This window comes from Grampus griseus (genome assembly GCF_964374135.1).
Source record: "Grampus griseus genome assembly, chromosome: 5".
In the NCBI taxonomy this organism is placed as follows: Eukaryota; Metazoa; Chordata; class Mammalia; order Artiodactyla; family Delphinidae; genus Grampus; species Grampus griseus.
In genome coordinates this window covers 78,750,120-78,768,821 of record NC_138998.1, presented here as the reverse complement: position 1 = coordinate 78,768,821, position 18,702 = coordinate 78,750,120, and the positions used below count along the sequence as shown (strand labels likewise).

At 44.3% G+C, this 18,702-nt stretch overlaps 1 protein-coding gene and 1 pseudogene across 2 annotated transcripts in view; both read right to left on the bottom strand.

Annotated features, from left to right (window-relative positions):
* Positions 1–5,060: 5,060 nt before the first annotated feature.
* B4GALT4 (beta-1,4-galactosyltransferase 4) overlaps positions 5,061–18,702 on the bottom strand; it is a 29,127-nt gene continuing 15,485 nt past the window's right edge. The window contains exons 4-7 of the mRNA XM_082655530.1: positions 17,598–17,785; positions 11,714–11,836; positions 9,701–9,805; positions 5,061–5,936 (exon numbers count right to left, since the gene is read on the bottom strand). Of these exons, the coding sequence (XP_082511656.1) occupies positions 5,804–5,936; positions 9,701–9,805; positions 11,714–11,836; positions 17,598–17,785 (549 nt within the window). The 3' untranslated portion in view covers positions 5,061–5,803. The remainder of the gene's footprint in view (positions 5,937–9,700; positions 9,806–11,713; positions 11,837–17,597; positions 17,786–18,702) is intronic.
* Positions 8,826–9,435, bottom strand: LOC309822656 (glycine cleavage system H protein, mitochondrial-like; annotated as a pseudogene). The gene has a single exon. The product of its transcript is annotated as a glycine cleavage system H protein, mitochondrial-like (transcript).

The following is an 18,702-nucleotide window of genomic DNA, read 5'->3' as shown; positions in this document are numbered from 1 at the left end:
TGAGTTCCTGAGCAGCCCCTGACATCCAGAAGCTAGCCTGGCACTCACAACTAAGCCATGCTATCCTCCTGCTAGATGTAAACAATTCATAGAACGCCAGCCTCAGGTAAGGTCACGTAAAATGAGGCAAAGTGAGGCCACTTCATAATTCTGTCCAAGCACAAAAGCAAGGTCACCGTGCCACCCTCTGAATACCAAACACACCCTTTTTTTTTTTTTTGCTAAAATAAGTGACTGCTACGTGCTCACAATTACAGCTCTGTTCTTCCTCTAGGACTCCCTGTGGGTAAATCAGAACTGTCTTGGCTTTCTGACAACGTCCAATACAGAACACATCCTGCTGGCTTAGAACCTCCCCAAATGACCCACTCCAAACCCAAATGCTCTCACAGACTTTGTCTGACTTCTTTTCCTGAGACACCTCGAGCTTCCCCATGGTGTGTTCTCAACAGCTTTTTTTTTTTTACATAAGAAGTGGATTTATTTAGAGAGAAACACACTCCACAGACAGCGTGGGCCGCTTTATTCGATACCATGAAGTTGTTAAGAACATGAGCTTTGGAGTCAAAAACCTGGCTCCAAATCCCAGCTCTGCATGACTTTGGCAAGTCAGCCTCTTGGAGCCTGCTTCAGGAAGACAGATCTCACTGCGAGGATTCCGTAAGATATGTAAAGAGTGCATTCGAACAGCTAACAGCCTGTAAGAAATACCAACAGGAAGTTATACCATAAATCTGGTCGAAGATCTCTGCTCGGCCTGTATTCCTGGGAACATGCCAACTAATATCATGTTACTTCAATTTACTGCAACAAGCTTAATGACCAAATATACTGGTCCAAATTCACTGGCCCTCAAACAGTAGTTGAGTAATAGCAAAACTCCTATTCAATAGTGGAAGAATGTACTAGGGTATGAAGATAAGGCATTTTAATGGATATATCTCAAGTTCTGTACATTATTTCCAGAATCCTAGCTACAAATGAGATCTCTGCCCTTACTGCCTTCACAAAGAAATCTCATAATCTCCTGACAATGTGATATTCTGGGGGGAAAAAACAAGACACTAGAGTCAAGAGACTTGGGTTCAAATCTTATCTCTTCCTCTTACCAACTTTGGGAAGTTACTTAACTTGAATCTGTTTTTTCTTTGCAGTACTACATACACACTTACAGGAATATTGGAAAGTTAAAATTTAAAAAGCAAGGAAAATTCAAATACAGAGCAAGCATTCAATTAGTGTGCCTCACCCTTCACCAACCTCTCCACCAAGGCCCCAGATCTCACACACACACACACACACACCCTCATACACATCACACACTCTCCTCTGTGAATATCTTTGAGAGACTGGTCTGGCTCTCTCAGCAGGTATAAGACGGTCTTCAGTGGACTTAAAACTAATGAAGGTGGCAATAGCTTAAACATTTAAAGTACTAAGGAATAGACTTAAAAATTTTTTTTGGAAAGTGATGGGCAAAAAAGAACCTATGAAATGTTCCTGAATGTGCTCCATTTTGTGGGATATACTAATGGCTTTTGAGAGAGACTATATGTGTATAGGACTTGGGGAAAGTGGAGGTTTTTAGTCCAGCAGAATATGTCTTTCCTCTCTCCCAAGAGTCCATTCACAGAGCAGTTGGGGCCCCAGGAAACCCCCAGGGGCTTGAGTGGAAGTGAGGGGGCAAAGGGCAGAAAAACCAGGGAGGGAGTCTGGAAAAAAGTTTATAGAGACTAGATGAGAATGGAATGCACTTTTTTTTTTTTTTTTTTTTTTTTTTTTGGCTGCGTTGGGTTGCTGTATACGGGCTTTCTCTAGTTGCAATGAGCAGGGGCTACTCTTCGTTGCGGTGCGCAGGCTTCTCACTGCGGTGGCTTCTCTTGTTGCTGAGCATGGGCTCTAGGCGCGCGGGCTTCAGCAGTTGTGGCTTGCAGGCTCTAGAGCGCAGGCTCAGTAGTTGTGGTGCACGGGCTTAGTTGCTCCACAGCATGTAGGATCTTCCCGGACCAGGGATCAAACCCGTGTCCCTTACATTGGCAGGCGGATTCTTAACCACTGCACCACCAGGGAAGTCCCTAGAATGGAATGCACTTTCAAGTCCAGAATATACCAAACTTCTCTAGGAGCTAGGACAGGGATGTAGAGTCAGGAAACCTTCCTTAAAGAAAGTGAGAAGCCCAGGGAATTCCCTGGTGGTCCAGTGGTTAGGACTCGGCGCTTTCACTGCTGGAGCCAGGGTTCAATCCCTGGCTGGGGAACTGAGATCCCACAAGCCGCATAATACGGCCAAAAAAAAAAGAGTGAGAGAAGCCCAGATGGAGGCAATATGGTGTAATGGAACCTCCACTTCCTCTTCTACCCTACTTAACTCTAATCAATAAAGTGTGTATAAAAATGTCATAAACCATAAAGCACTATAAAAAGGAGTGGTACTATAAGTGAGAAAAAGCCATAAAAACTTTTAAAGTAGTACACTCCTCATGTTAAGTATTTGTGGTGTTCAAACAGACCTGCGTCCATGTAATCCTCAGCAAGTATAGTAGGCTTATCTACAAAACTCAGAAAGCTTGGCCTCTTTGTGGCCAATGACAGCAAGAGACACACAGGGTGGGAAATTGGGAAAGCTCGGTTCCTCTGAGGCCAAACTGCCCAGCAGAGCAAGCAGGCAGCCATATGCCTCCTGCCAGTCAGGGGCTTCGAATCCCGTTGCAGGTACAGTGGCAGAGAAGGAAAATAAAGGTCTTAAAAAACTATCTTCCAGGGTTCCCTGGTGGCGCAATGGTTGAGAGTCCACCTGCCGATGCAGGGGACGCGGGTTCGTGCCCGGGTCTGGGAAGATCCCACATGCCGCGGAGCGGCTGGGCCCGTGAGCCATGGGCACTGAGCCTGCGCGTCCGGAGCCTGTGCTCCACAACGGGATAGGCCACAACAGTGAGAGGCCCGCGTACCGCAAAAAAAAAAAAAAAACCATCTTCCACCTCCAGAAGTTTCATAGTGAGTCATTTAAATGACATATACTTTATCTTGGTTGAAAGAATTACCTGAAGAATATCAATAGGCAAAGGACAGTGGTTTTGAACATTTAAAAAAATGCAGATGCCTTGTTAATAGCTGAAAATACATAGGGAGTTCCCACATGGTACTAATTGTATTTTGTTTCCATTGAATGAGAAATTGTTCTCAGTATGGATCCTCAAATTCCTTGCACACACTATTCTCTTCCTTTACCCTCCCCAGCCATGACCAGGGACCCACAGCCTCCAAACTGGAGGCCCCTGGCACAGGCTGTTGGCAATTACAATAGTTCAGTCTGCATTAGATTATAATTAAGAAAATTGGGATCGTTAACAGATACAAACTACTATACATAAAATAGATAAACAAAGACTTACGGTATAACATAGGGAATTATACCCAATATCTTGTAATAACCTATAATGAACATAATCTGCAAAAAAACCCTGACTCACTATGCTGTACACCTGAAACTAACACAATATTGTAAATCAACCATACCTCAGTTAAAACATTGGGATGGAAAGCTAGAGGAAGATTCTGCAGAGGAGACAAGAGGGTGGGGGAAAAGGAAGAAAACCATTATTATTTCTTTTCTAAATAAAGAAAAAACACAGCATTTACTTGTCCCTACTGGGTTAAAGGTAAACCAGGCCAGCCCTAGGTAAACCTGTCACGTCCACAAAATGCACTTTTCTTTCTTCTCCTTCCCCACGTGGGTGGTGACTGCTGTCTTTTTGGAAGCCCCAAATCCTCCTATTCCCTCCCTCTCCCTGTTTGGGAAGGATATTATTTACACTAACTGGCTGGCAGGCACTCATGTTGAATTTTAAAAATTAAGTGTCACGTAATAATGATGGATTGAGAAACCCTGGGGCACAGTTGCATAATACACGCTCAAGAACATCCACATCTACATTATTTGTGTCCATTCCCCTAGGCGAACAAAATATTCTTATTTCTGCTCTGAGCCAGCATCCATCCCCGATTACCTTCCTTAGATTATCCTCCCACATTTCCCGCCCCTCTCCCAGGAAGCTCAGCAGTACCAAATCAGTGCCACGGCCCCGCCCTTCCTTCCAAATCAAAGGCCTCAGGAGCCCTGGCTCCACCCCTTCCTATCCTCTCACCAACGAGGTGTGCCCCTGAGGCAGCCCTGCTGCGCCCATTACTGATCAAAATCGAGCACAGGAGGATGAAGAGAACACAACGCGGCCCAGGAGCCAAGACTCAGAGGCACCTGCCACAGGCCTGGAGCTGTCTCACAAGCAGGCTGCGCAGAGAAGGATGAACACGGGAGAGCAGGGGAAGGCTTAGTCTCATCTGTTTTGTTTTTAAGCAGTAGGGTTACTGACGTGAATACATCTGGAAGCTAGAACCGAGCAGGACCCTGCGGGGCCTTCCTGGAAAAGACCCACCCCCATGTCCTCCCCCATGTCTTGTTTGTAGAGAAACTTTAGCCTCCTAGGCCTTCCCTGAGTGCCAAAGAGTAAATTTAATCAGAGAAGTGAAAAAATGCAGAAAGAAAGGAAAACAGTCAAACAAGACAAAATAATAATAGTTTAGCCATTAGACAAAGTCAAGGACCTTTAGTTCCTTCTCAAGGGCTACAGATAATATTCTGAGCCACATCCTTTGAGCTGTCTGGCAGATACTGAAACCCCCATCAGGTGGAAGCAGTTAACTGTACGCTGCCCACAAGCAAGTAGACCCCAGACCAGTTGGAACCAGAAGGTTGATGATGTTGACTCCTGGTTACATCACCACCAGCCAATCAGAAGACTGTCCATGAGCTGATCACACATCCCACAAGCCCTCTTTCACCCTGTCTTTTAAAACCTTTCCCTGAAAGCCTTCAGGGAGTTTGGGCTTTTAAGCACTAGCTGCCCGGACTCCTTGCTTGGCGCCTGCAGTAAACGCTGCACTTTCCTTCACCACAACCCAGTGTCTGCAGATTGGCTTCACTGCATGTGGGCAAGCGGACCCAAGTTTGGTTTGGTAACGAAACAACAGTAAAAAACAAGATTGACCACCCAAAGCTTTTTCATATTTTACTACAGAGGTACTTCTGATGTATTATTAATTAATAGGTAATTTGTAAACTGCTACTTCATATCCTACACGTACAAAATCATTTTACAAAAATGTTCTAAAAACTAGTAGATAAAATGTTACTGGAAGGCGTATCTGGGCAGGTGACACCTGCCGCAGGGCAGCAGCCATAGCAACAGTACAACCACCGCAGCTGCTCTCCGCCTGATGCGGTCCTTCTGCCACCTCTTCGGTCCCAAGTTCGCGGCACCTTTATTCTTCACCTTTCTCCCCTCTTCTTCGGCCTTCATCTCACCGGGGACCCGCCTCTTCCCAGATGACCATGCAGGATAAATGAGTAACAGAAACATATCTTCAACCCTTTCCTGGTTCTCTGGGACATTCAGCAATCTTATCTCCTGTGGCATTTTTTATCCCAGAAAATATGTGTCACTTCAAACTTAAATAAATCTCCTTCAATCAGAGTTCTCAAATAGCCTTCATGGCATCTTCTGAGTGGTCCTTTTATACTTAGTCCTTCAAGTATCTACATTACAATATTTAACCCTCATGATCAAAACAATTGTTTTACATTCCATATCACCAGGAGTTCTGCTAAGAAAATATGAAAGAGGGAGAATCAGCTCAGTAATTGGCTGCAACAAGTTCTTAATGTGTGCTACTAGGGGAAGTCTCTAGGCCAAAATTATTGCAATCAAATATTCAGTTCCTCCAAATGTCAGCAGAAGAGCCAGGGTCATGGGCCAGACCAGAAATCCACGGTGATGTTGACATATAAAGGATTGTAATCCACAGAGAGTAATTTATAATCACAACTGCTCAACCCATCTGTTCTCCAGACACGTGACACCTGATGTAAGAGCTTCATCCTAAAGATAAAGAACAAATGTGAAAGATAAGAATTTAACATCTATTTCCACTGCTTTTTGCCTTGTCACAAAGTTTGGCAAACGTATCTTTGTAAATTATTGCACTTGTTGGGTTTCCTACTGCAAAAGAAGTTTATTTTCTCCATCTAAGGTAACAGATACTAACGACAGCCATGTGTTCATATGGCAAACCCCATGGAAGACCCTGAGGACCAATGATCAGAAGAGTCCTTCATGCAGTGAGCCCCCAGTCTGCAGGACAGAAGGATGTACAGTGATACAGCTCATCCACTGCTGACAGGTCCTTGGATAAGCTTCAGGGGATCTATGAATGCTCCAATGTTGCTGGGAGAACTCTGTGTCTGCAGGCAGGGCGGGGACTCATAGGAACCTCAAACCAAGCTAAACTGTATGCAGAGGAGGCTGAATGAAGTGGCACCTAACTTCATGAGGGTCACAGAGAAGGTAAATTTGACCAAGGTTTGAAAAAGAAGAAATTCACAGCAGAGAAGATGAGGGAAAGGACACCCCGGAAAAGAGACCACCCTGTGCAAGACACAGAGACGTGTCAAAGAGCAGGATGTGTTTGAAGAAGAGGAAGTAATTGTGTGGCCGGAGCTCGAGGATGCAGGGAGAGGGGTGGTGTTGAACCGAATTGGTCTCTAGGAGCTGAGCAGTGAAAAGCATGCATTTCGGTTACAGTAACAACGTGGATGGAGACTAGAAGCATAAAGTTGAGCTAAATAAAGTCAGAGAAAAATAATACAGCATGATTTCATTTATATAAAATTGAAAAGCATGCAAAACTAAACAATTTTTTTGTATATGAATACAAACACATGGGAAAATAAGAAAACCAAGACACAGCAAAAATAACTTTAATTATCATCAAAATTCAGGAAAGTATTTCCTCTTGGGGTAGGGGGAAGATATGGGATAAGGAAGGGCCACACAGGGAAAGGGCGTAAACTGGCTAGAGGACACGACCAGTGGTCATGGTATCAAGAATCTTCAGATTTTTCATACAGTTGATAAGTATTCTTTTGTATCTATTCATTAATTATTATTATTTTAATTTACAGAGAAAAATGCACACCTATGGGCAAAGGCTCAAAAGACACATGGAAAATAGAAATAGCTGTTTTGTTAAAGTGGTAAGTTCTAACAAAAGGGCTAAAAGTCTTTTAATATTGTTTTAAAATGTAGACTCTAGCAAAAAGGCTAAAGGCCCTTTAATACAGTTTCAAACATTAGGGAAAAAACCCCACCAGAACAAAGAAATGTAGATTTTTCAGACATAGCCCCCAAAAGAATTGGTTTATCTGCCAGGATTCCTTGGTGAAAGGGTTAATTCCTGGGGCAGGAGCACAAGATGAGCCTAGAACAGCTCATCACACCAGAGCAAAGGGAAAAATGCTCGCAAAACGACTGCAGTTATGTCAAAGGATTCGGGAGCCCACTGGAAAAAGATAACATTTGCCAAAGACAATCTGAGCATCGAAAAGAATATTAACTACATCCAGAAGGCTGTAGGAAGCATCAACTCATCACTTTGAAATAAAAAATCAATGCTGATTCTTTCCCTTTATCCTGCCTTTTCTATAAGAACCGTACCCCAGTGTACTCAGACAGCTGAAGAAGGCACATCATTCTTTGTAGAAAAATCTATCTAATAAATGCAGAAGCACTGACAGAATATCACAATTTTGCAATCCCTAATTGAATAATGAATTTAGGCAATGATCACCAATGGCTGCTAAAATAATTAGGTGAAGACTAATGGGGACCCTCACAATGACTGCATGAGGCTGACAACACGTGAACCCACAGAACAATCCTGACATCACCAAAACATGACCAGACATCATGTCCCCTTGCTGGGATACAAAAGGAGATACATGGCACTATAGAGGAAGCGTTCTTGCCCCCAAATAGTACCAGAATCTGTTTAAGCTTCCAGATCGAAGACCTAGCTTATAAGGAAATGCAGAGGCACAAATTAAGTTATAGCACAGGGATGTGACTGGCAAAACCCACAATGTAGGAAATTCCATCAGACAAATGACCTGGTTTGTTCAACAAATAAATTACAAGGGAAAAAAAAAAAGGAGGGAAGGGGGAACCTACAGATTAAAAGGGATTTCAGAGAAATCATTCAAATGCAATGTGTGGACCTTGTCTACAATCTGAATCTGAGTAAACCAACTGTTTAAAAAAATTTATTAAAGCATTTATGAGATAATTGGGGAAATCTGAACACTGACTGGACCTTTGATGACAATAAGCAAGTACTGATAATTTTATATTAGGTATGATAATAGTATTGCAGTATTTTTTTTCTTAAATTAGGAAGTTGAATATTTTATTAGTAAACTGTTTCTTATTTTCCTGCAAGGCTGTTGCTTCACTGTATAAAAATAGTACCAGCAAACACAGTATATTGCAAAATTAAGAGAGTAACGTTCTTCACTGGACACTATACAACTAACAAACTTTTCTCCACTGCCATTTATTTCCAGTGGGAAGTTAATTGAGTATTTTGACCCAAATCCAGGGATGGCTGTAGGCAAGTTACAATATTATATACGGTTAAGATAATAATGTTATCCTTGAATTACATAACTTTCATAACTAGTTTTACCACAGATAATTTCAGGAATTCTGAATATTATAACTGGAGACTAGCCTAAAAATCACAGGCTGTTGTGAAAAAGATGCATAGCGTTTATCTGAAGTCATTAGGAAGTTAAGGGGTATTTTCTTCAGGCAACACCATTGCAAGTAGTTTCTTTTGCTAAAAGTTGCTTTTTAAAAATCTATCCACCACTAATTTAAGACAACTATTCTAGATTAAGTTGTTTCAAACTAGTTTATTTAGGGGTTCCATTTTCACTCCTCAATAGATTTTATGTATTTCTCATATGCTTCTTCACTCATTAGTTCATCTAGTTCTGAAGGGTTACTGAGTGTCATCTTGATCAGCCAACCATCTTCATAACAAGATCTGTTGACAAGTCCTGGATTTTCTGCTAGAGCTTCATTAATTTCAGTTACTTCTCCTGATAGAGGAGAAGAGAGTTCACTAGCAGCTTTCCCACTTTCCAAAGCAACAAATTCCTCTTGTTTGTTCAATTTTGTCCCAACTTCAGGCAGACTACAGTAAACAACATCTCCCAAAGCTTCCTGTGCAAAATTGCTGATTCCCACTGTTCCAACACCGTTTTCTGTTGTTACCCATTCACGTTTGTCTGAATTTACGACCTGACAGCAGAGCGGGTCCGGTGTGCAGCGCCCGGACGGCGCCTGCCTGCAGTCCCCAGGGCAGCGGTGGGCAGGGCGCGCTGGGCGCAGAGATGGCCCGCACGCTCTGCGCCACTCGCAGCGTCGTGTTCGCAGGGGTGCAGCGGGTCTCCGCGCAGCACCTCTGCAGTTCTTTTTCTAAGACTTCTTTTAAGGATACTATTGAAATATTTACACAGGAAATGCTGTGATATCTCATTTGCTTCTAAAGAATCCAGTGGGGGAGGAGAAGAAAGTGGGAGAAAGAAGAGAAGCCATGAGTTGTTAACTGTTGAAACTGGGAATGTGGTACATGTACATGTGAATTCAATAGATGTTCCCTCTGCTTTTGGGTCTGTCCGAAAATTACCTCAATAAAAAGCTTTGAACAAAATAAACTGGTTTATCTGATCAAATCTGGCATAGGACTAGTGACAGAAGAGACTACGCAGGTAGCCTGCCAGGCGCATGGATCCAGGACTTACCGTTCTATATTCACCTCATTGCCTTGGTCTCTCTTGTGGAAGATCATAGTATATTTACCCACTTCAGGCAGTGGCCGGGTTATTTTCATTCTATGAAGCTCAACCCTGCAAAAATAACAGAGGTGTTAAAAGAAAAATTCTATCCCAATTATCTACCACTAGGCACTTAAAAAAGAATCATTTGCAAAAATTTACATATATGTGCATACACATATCTTGATTATTTAGGTATTAAAAGAAAAAGAATTTTCTTATGTTGGGCCTCAGGCAATAAGTCCATAGAAGAATCACCCTTAACATTTACTACTGAGGTACAAAGAAGATGTGTCAATTTACACTTTGTCATTTTCCAGAAACAACTGAGAAAATACACCTTGAAAAACTCAAGTCTCTTAGGATCCCTAATTTACTTAGTGTTGCCTTCTTTTAACAGGGAAAATAATGACTGTTAAATGTCACAAACCTAGGTTCAAATCTAGACTTTGTTATTTACAACCTTGGTAAGTCAATTCATTATTCCAGGCCTGGGTTTCCCGAACCGTAAAATGGCAATGGTGTTACAGAGTTGATCTGACAGGCTCAAATGAGACCGTCCACATGGAACATTCTTTGCAAACTGTAATGTACTATATAAGCAGAAAGAGGGTGGTGCCTGTTGCACAGGTGAGTAAATAAGTATTTAGTAAAGAAATTTCAGCAAATGTTTATGCTCAAATCAGTTGGTTTATCCATAGCGTTAGTCAAGAACCACTCTGGAGGCCATGATGTTCTTACCAAATGAAAGCAAAACTTGGGGCTCCCCTTTACCTTGAAACCGAGGAGCAACAGGAAAAAAGAGAGTGAAGATACATCAGTGTAAAATTCTACTAGCCGTCCCATCTGGGCAGTGAAATGGATTTGGGGAACATGATGGATACGGTTGACTCCGAGCCCTTGCTATTCCTGCCCTGAAATCTAGCAGGTACCCTCTCTGTCCACTTCATAAGCCACGGCCACACAGGCTGCTGATGGGCTGGGCCATGAAGTGCCGCTGCCCATCACTACGGCCATTTCTATGCAGCCTTTGGTCAGGGAGATCCGTTCCCTCCTGCCAGAAACATTCCAGAGACTCTCAGACTAGACCTGGAAATGAGACCAGCATGGAGCCCGGCTTCTTCATGCTGAAGCAATGGAAAACATCTGGCAGCCACACGTATATTAATTCAGAACGCCAGCTGAGAAATTTTCTTTCTAAGAGGCAACAACAGGAGGAAAGGGGGTCTCCTAATAGACAGACCTTGTTACAAGTCTGAAGATACTGGCCCCAGGCTCTTGAATAATTACTTATTTCTGGGAGTTAGGGATACCCATAACTATCTGGCCATGAAACCCAAGTTCAGGGAAGGGGGCTGAGAGGGGAGACCAGGCATATCCCCTTTGAACCCCCCAGAGCAGAAAAGAATCCAAGAGAATCTGAGGGTCATGCCAGCAGCCCCGAGTCAGGCCAGGGAGTCAGGCCAGCAGCTGCTCCCACGGAGTGCGCGGCTGGCTCGTGTATAAGGAGAGGACATCTTGGCCTGCTTCGGGGCGTGCAACTCCTCACAGGCTGCTGGCACTCCCTGCTCTGCACGCTGGGAACCACCAGGGTTGCCTGGGGTCTGAGAGAACGCAGAGGCTTAGAACAGGCCTCTGGCCACTTTCCTCAGGTGGCAGTTTTGCAAACGCTGTGGTCTGGGACTTGCCATTCACGGGTGAGACTCTATCTCAGTAGGTAATACCTGCTGACAAGTCCACAGAGACCTCCACCAACACTCCCGGACCCCGGACACCCATTAGCCAGGACTAGACCACCCTCCATCATTTCTGAACTGCCAGTGGCAAAGAGCGATTTGGGCCGCCTTGCTCACCCCCCACCCCCTGCCACCCTTCAAGCCCAAGTCGGAGCCTCATGACCTGCTGGCCTGGCCTCCACAGGAACCACACACAACCACTGCTAGCAGAGCCCCGTGAAGGGGACCTGTCTCTGTTGTTCACCTGAGTCTGAGGTCATCGTCTTCGCCTCCCCATCCCCAGTAGTTGTTAGAGAATCCATTCACCTTGAAAAACTGCTCTCGGCTTAGGGCGGTAACACCCCCAAAATACCCGCTGTAACGTAACCTGGAGCGAAAGAGAGGAGAGAAATGGTTAGAACGTTAGTGCCAAGTCCTTTTGTTCTCCACAGATGCTTCAGAAGTCTCTGACTGCAGGGCGGGCATTCTAGGAACACTTTGAAGACCATGTACTTCCACCCACCCACTCCTGCTTGACATCCACCTCCCCACGTTCTTGGCCTTCCTTGTCTGGCCTTCTGTCCTCTGTCTAGACAAGCTCTCACATCTGCTCACTAAGCAAGGTGCCACCCACCTTTTATTGTTAGTGTTTGTGTGCAGAGGTCTACAGAGGTACCTGTCAATGTGCACTGTAACATCAGATCTGGATGAGAGATTTCACCTCGTGTGCCAATCCAATGAATAGTTGTGGCTGCCAAGGGCTGTGGGTTAAGAGCATTCTGAGGCTGCACCCAGGTTCAGCGTGAACGAGTGGCTTTTTTACTTTTACTTTCTTTTAGGGAGTGGGGTGGAGAGCAGGAGAGAGCTCCTATACACACTTTTTATGCAGACCTCCACTTATATGCATACAAATCTCCGTCTCAGAGTCTGTTTCCTGGAGAACCCAACATACCTTAATAACCCTGAGGTTTCCAGCTTGGGCAACTAGGTAGATGACAGTGCCTCTCACAAAAACAGGGTATACAAACTGATAATTAGGTTTTGAGAAGAAGACAAATTACGGTTTGGATAAACTGAATATGAGGTACCCTTGGGGCTTCTGCCAGTGGGAAAAAGGTTACAAGGTCCAAGTTCAGTACAGAGGAGTGGCTACAGAGATAGCTTTGGAAATAAGCTGTCAAGAGGTGGTACCTGAAGGCACAAGGGTAGGGAGAGCTGCCCGAAGACAATGTAGTAAGTGAAAAGAGGAGAGTAAAAAGGGTGGAGCTGTGGGTATACCAACAAGGAAAAGGGGAAAGAAAAGAGGTCAATCATTTAGGACTCATGGATTATTGGTAGGCAAATTAACAAATCTGAGAAATAAAGATGTCCCTTGAATAGAACACGGTAACAATTCAGAAATGCAAATGAAGGCAGCTTAATAACTTGGATGTTACTGAATAAGAGGATGTGAATATATATGGAGGATCTCTAACTTTAATTAATGTCAGTTCAAAGTATTCCAGGACCAATAAAATATGTCTGCTTTTCTAGATAATAAGAAAAACCAAAAGGAAAGATCAATAATCATGTAGACACTTGCCATCTAATAGGTGGAGTCCCCAAAGTTAATTTGTAGCTCAGCTGCTTGTTTCTATGTTCTGAGTACAGATGGGGAGGACCCTGCTTAACCCACAATGGAAATAGATTTACTTACATACCCCCAAGCTAAAATTCTGGAAAACAACCACCTAAAACAAACAAAAAGAACAAAGTGCTCAGAAGGCAGCTATTACTGACCAAGACACTGACTGCAGTGACTTGTTGCCATGGTTAATGGACTCTGTTTGGCTGGGAAGGGGTTCCTAAACTACCTGAAAACTAGCAGCTTCATCAGAACACTGAGTGGAACCACTGCCCAGGCATAACCTGCCACGCCCCAAAAAGGGGTCACCAGGAGGGACCCAGCACTGATGACTTGGTAGTGACCCATTAAGTAACGACTATCCACTGTGTGCAAAGCAGCTGGCTAAACGCTAGAATAAGTGGGCCCTGCGCTCACACACAGCTGATAGTCCAGCAAGAGAGGTGAACATTACCAGGGTTCTGAGGAAGGAGAAGCTACACATCAGGGCAGGTGGGCCTGGGAGGATTCAGACAGGTAGAAAACTGGGGGAACTCCTGGTGATCAGAACTCTGTGACAAAAGGCCGAGAGGGAGAAAAGCGCAGGCTGTGTGAGGAGCACCGGGAGACCAGTTTGGCTGCAGTGGGAGGTGCAGGAGGAGACCAGTTGGAAAGAAAGGTTAAAGAAGTATCAGTTCCTCAGTTGCCTCTTAGGTGCCAAATATCTACATGTTTATTGATCTTTCCTTCTGGTTTTTCTTCTTAGCTAGAAAAGCATAAATAGTTGATTGGCCCTGAAACAGTTTTACTTATTTTTAAAGGACTGTAAGGCCCAAGGGTGGGGAAAATGGAGTCATCAAATAAGAGTAAAGTCCTTGTAAAAGCAGGCAGGTACTAAAGGAATTCTTGGCAATAAAATTTCCCACAGGCTAGTACAGATGTTTATCACTGACCATAATCACTGGGATAAACAAGATTTATTTCTGTCTTCATCAGAGTCTGAGATAGCTGAGACAAGTTGCTTTAACTTCTTCCCTCTGCATGTGTGTAAAGTGAAAACACTTCTTGCGCTTCCTTCATACTCATGGGGCAGTTGTGACAATGAATAGTGGGCTGATTTAAGCTCTGTGGCACAGGGACACACAGTTACCAGCAGAAGGCAGACACTTAGCCACCTGCAACTGCACCTGCCAGCAACTAGAGGGATTTTGCCCAAAGGAGGAAAGGCAATAACTAAGGAGGAGGAAGACAACTCCTACACTACCTATGCAAACCTCCCCCAAACCACAGAAAATGAGGCAGTTTACATGATACATACAGTAAAGTAGAAAAACAAAAATGACAAACCAGGACGAGAGGAAAACTTCACTCAGATAGAAGATCAGAATAGGAAATATATTAGAACTCTGATCTGCAAATAAGATTCTTTTCAGCTTCTAAAAGAAGGTCATGGATTTGACTCTGAGCTTCTTGCATCCAGATCAAAAGAGGAGAGAGACACATTCAATCACCTGGTTTACATTAGGAAAACTGTCAGTTACTCAAGGAAGACAAAGGCTTCCTGAGTTCTAGTTATAAAAGAAACTTCTGGCCAATTACAATAGCAAGTTAAACCAGCAACATTCGTACAGGGGCTGTTTTTAGAGTGAGTGGCATCTGATAAAACCCACGATCATCACACCAAAGTTTTACTCAAGATCAGTTCCCAGCAGGAATGCCCAAGAACTCATTTTCTTATGGTCCAGCTTAACGCAAAGATAAAATCTAGAATCCCAACAAAAGGCCTGTCCTTGATACAATCCTGTGTATCCATACTCCAAAAACAAACAAATGAGAAAACAATCCTGTGTGATTGTAACTTCTCACCACAGATGTCTAGAAAGACTGGGCAATGGGAAGTTATCACCCACGTCAAGGGTCTGAAGTACAGGTATTCTGTGTTGTAGAGAGTGACATCTTAATACCAATGAGTGAGCAGATGGCTAACATGCTTCTGAAAATACCAAGGTACCTGGCCATGATATGCTACTTTCTTCAGTGCAGAGGTGGCTCACAGACCAGAAAGCAAAATCTCCAGATAATGATCAAGTTCCCCAAAAGAAAAAGTCCTGGGATTCTCTTCCAGACCCTTCTCCTGCCCTCTGGCCCCACTGCCCCTGGAGCATGGAGGCAGGAGTGGGCATCTGCCCCTCATCTTCTCCCCTCCTGCCTTGCTCCATCCCATACACTAAAGGCCAGCTGAACTGACCTTTCTCCTGTCATTCCTGGCTGTAACCATGTGTCAGCAGCACTCTAATTCCTTCCACAGGCACTCCAAACTCCTTACCAGACTGAACAACACCTGCCTAACCTGGCCCCTGCCTACCCTCATCTCTAGCGTCTCCTCCCTCCACCATCCCAGACATTCATTCTCCAGCACTAATGAACTACCAGCCTTTCCTCAAAACCTGTGCCATGTTCTCTCTTGCTTCCACATCTTGGAACTCTGCTGGGAAGCTCCACTGATTCCACAAGATGAAGATGCCACATTTCCTGGACAACACCTTTAAACCCTTCCCTAGGTGTTTTTTCTTAAAGAGAGTGTGCTCTCACCCATTGTGGCTTATTCTAGGTATTTGTTTATATCCCACACTTTACACAGGGACTAGGTTTAAAGTCTACCTGAGGCAAAGGTCGCCTGCAGTCAGCGTTACTCTTGGAAATCTCTTGAACAGTCCGAAGTGAGAAACCTACACAATAAGAGCAACAATGGAAACCAAGAGCAAGGGAGGCATCAAGAGATTCATGGTTTGCAAAAACTTCTTGAGCACTATTCTGTACCCAGTTTTGTACAGATCACTGGGCTCTCTGCTTAAGACAGCACTAACCAACAAAACCTTGCTGTCATCTTCAACTTCTCCCTCTCTCCCAGCTCTCACTTCCTCCCAGCAACCAAGGCCTGCTGAGCCAACCTCCCAAAAGACTCCTAACTGACGTTACAGCTCTCCCCTCCATCCTCACCCTCGCTCTCCAATCCAGGCTCTCTTCCATGGATGGATCCGACCTGGGATCTCTGAAAGCCTTGGTAGTCGAGGTGTGATTCACAGATCAAACCCTGCTGCCAAAATATCACCTGGGAGCTGGTTAGATACACAGAATCTCACAACAGAATCTGCATTTCAACAGAATCCCCAGATGATTCATATGCACATTTGAATTCCAGACTCACTGGCTGAAAATGCAAATCTGATCCTGTCATCCCAGTTGACATGCTATTATAGGGACCAACAAATTATAGCCCGCAGGCCTCATCCGGCTTACCACCTGTTTTTGTATGGTTTGTGAAGTAAAGATGGTTTTTACTTTTCTAAATGACTGAGAAAAAATAAAAAGAATATTTCACACACACACAAAAAGAGATTCATGGTTTGCATCTCATGATCACTTCCCAGAGTAGACACTGGTGGAACCTCCCATTTTATTTTATAGTGTTATAGCTCTCTCTCCCTTGGCCTCACCCCCACCCCAAACTCTCCCCCTCATTAGCACGTGCTCCTAGTTGAATTTGCAGAAGTGAAGTGCAAAGCTGACACAGCTCCACTGCAGCTGCCTGTCTCCCCACAGCAGTACACACCAGGGAGTGCTGTGGGGATGGGCACTCAGCCTCATTCAGATCAGTCTCAGGGTCCCTAGTGCAGTAGCACCCCACATGTGAGCACACACGAAGGGCAGGGCTTGGTGGAGGCTGACAGGTACGTGTGCACACATGTAAGTGAACATAGAGTTTCCCTTGTGGAGAACTTTCTTGGTTGCTATTTCCCCTCAGTTGTTTTCAAATAGGAACTGGTACAAAATAAGGTTGAAAAGCAGCTATGCCTCTGTGTGTGTGTGTGTGTGTGTGTGTGTGTGTGTGTGTGTGTGTGTGTGTGTGTGTGTGTGTGTGTGTGTGTGTGTGTGTGTGTGGTGGAGGGTGGGATGGGGCGGGGGGGGGGGCATGAAAGCAGAAATGACGGTGCCTGGCTCTTCCCACAGTGACTTTGAGAGAAGGGACCTTGTCCTGTGTGTCCTGGCTCCTGAGCAGACCACTTGATGGACATGCCCCTTCCCAGTCTCCCTCCGGACTTGGTCTGGAAAGAGACATCACGGTCTCACAAAAGAGGCCTAGAAGCTGACCTGGAGGCACACTCTTGTTGCCTCTTAGAGGCAGAAGGCAGGGAGAGATAGCTAAGTTACTTGAGTTCTCCTCAGCGTGGGAGCCCTTGCCAAAGTTCCAGCAGGCGGGCCCTGCAGGCGAGGCTGGCCGCCATGTGCAAAGCTTGGACTTCCCTCCCCTCTTCTCTCCCTTTTTATCTTTGTGATCCTCTGCCAAGGCTGCTGGCGGATGTTTTCCTAATAAGAAAAAAAATTGAATTTCTCTAATTCCTGTTGTGAACTTTAAGTGATATATCATGGACCATTTTTCCTATTTCTCATTTTCTGCAGACACCCTGGACACAGTGTCTGCACAGCCTTGACGATAACAGGCCAGGCTTCTGACCTAAGGCAGCTGTGAGCAGAGCCGCCTTACCTGTACCCAGTGCTGTTCCTGCCAACCACCAGATGCCTGGGCTGATCCTCACACTTGTAAAGGTTCAAATCGTTCTCGGGCACCAGGTCCACATCATGGAATATGAAGCAGTCCCAAATTTCATCCTTGAGAGCTTCTATATAGCCCACATTCAGGAGTTTGGCGCGATTAAACTTGTTACTTCCAGCCTATAGATATGGAAATTAAAACTTGAAAAGCTCCTGAGACAAGATTTCACACTGTTCCCCTGTTCAGTTCACATGCAGGAGCTGGTATTATTCTTGCTAACGCACAAGAGTATACATATGACATGAAAATCTGACACAGTAGATGCAATAACAATAACAGGTCTTTTGTGTTTTTCTTTATGCTTCATACATACTTGTATTCCATAACTAAAAACACCTTGAAATGAGGAGCTGTTGTTTAATAGGTTTGGAGTTTCAGTTTTGCAAGATGAAAGATTAGTTGAGATTATTTACACAATAATGTGAACAAACTTAACCCTACTGAACTCTACAATAAAAATGGTTAAGATAGGGCTTCCCTGGTGGCGCAGTGGTTGAGAGTCCGCCTGCCGATGCAGGGGACACGGGTTCGTGTCCCGGTCCGGGAAGATCCCACATGCCGCGGAGCGGCTGGGCCCGTGAGCCATGGCCGCTGAGCCTGCGCGTCCGGAGCCTGTGCTCCGCAACGGGAGAGGCCGCAACAGTGGGAGGCCCGCGTACCGCAAAACCAAAACGAAAACCAAAAAAAAAAAAAAAATGGTTAAGATAGTAAATTTTATGTTATGTGTATTTTACAACAATTTTTTTAAAAACCATAGTTTTAAAATACTAATAAAGATAACTCTAAAAAAATTTTAAACATACCTTTATTTTTTCCATGTAAAACCACAAAACCTTTCTTACATACCAGTCATGCCAAGTAGAATCACTGCTTCGCTGTTCAGCTCTTAGCTAATCCCCATCTTACCCCATGTAACAAACTTACACTAAGCTCCCCAAAAAATATAGCTTGCCAGAAAGGATCAGGAAATCCTGACCTATAAACAGAGAAGGTTACTGCTCATATACCTAAGCTACTTAAAAGTCTCGTGGAATCA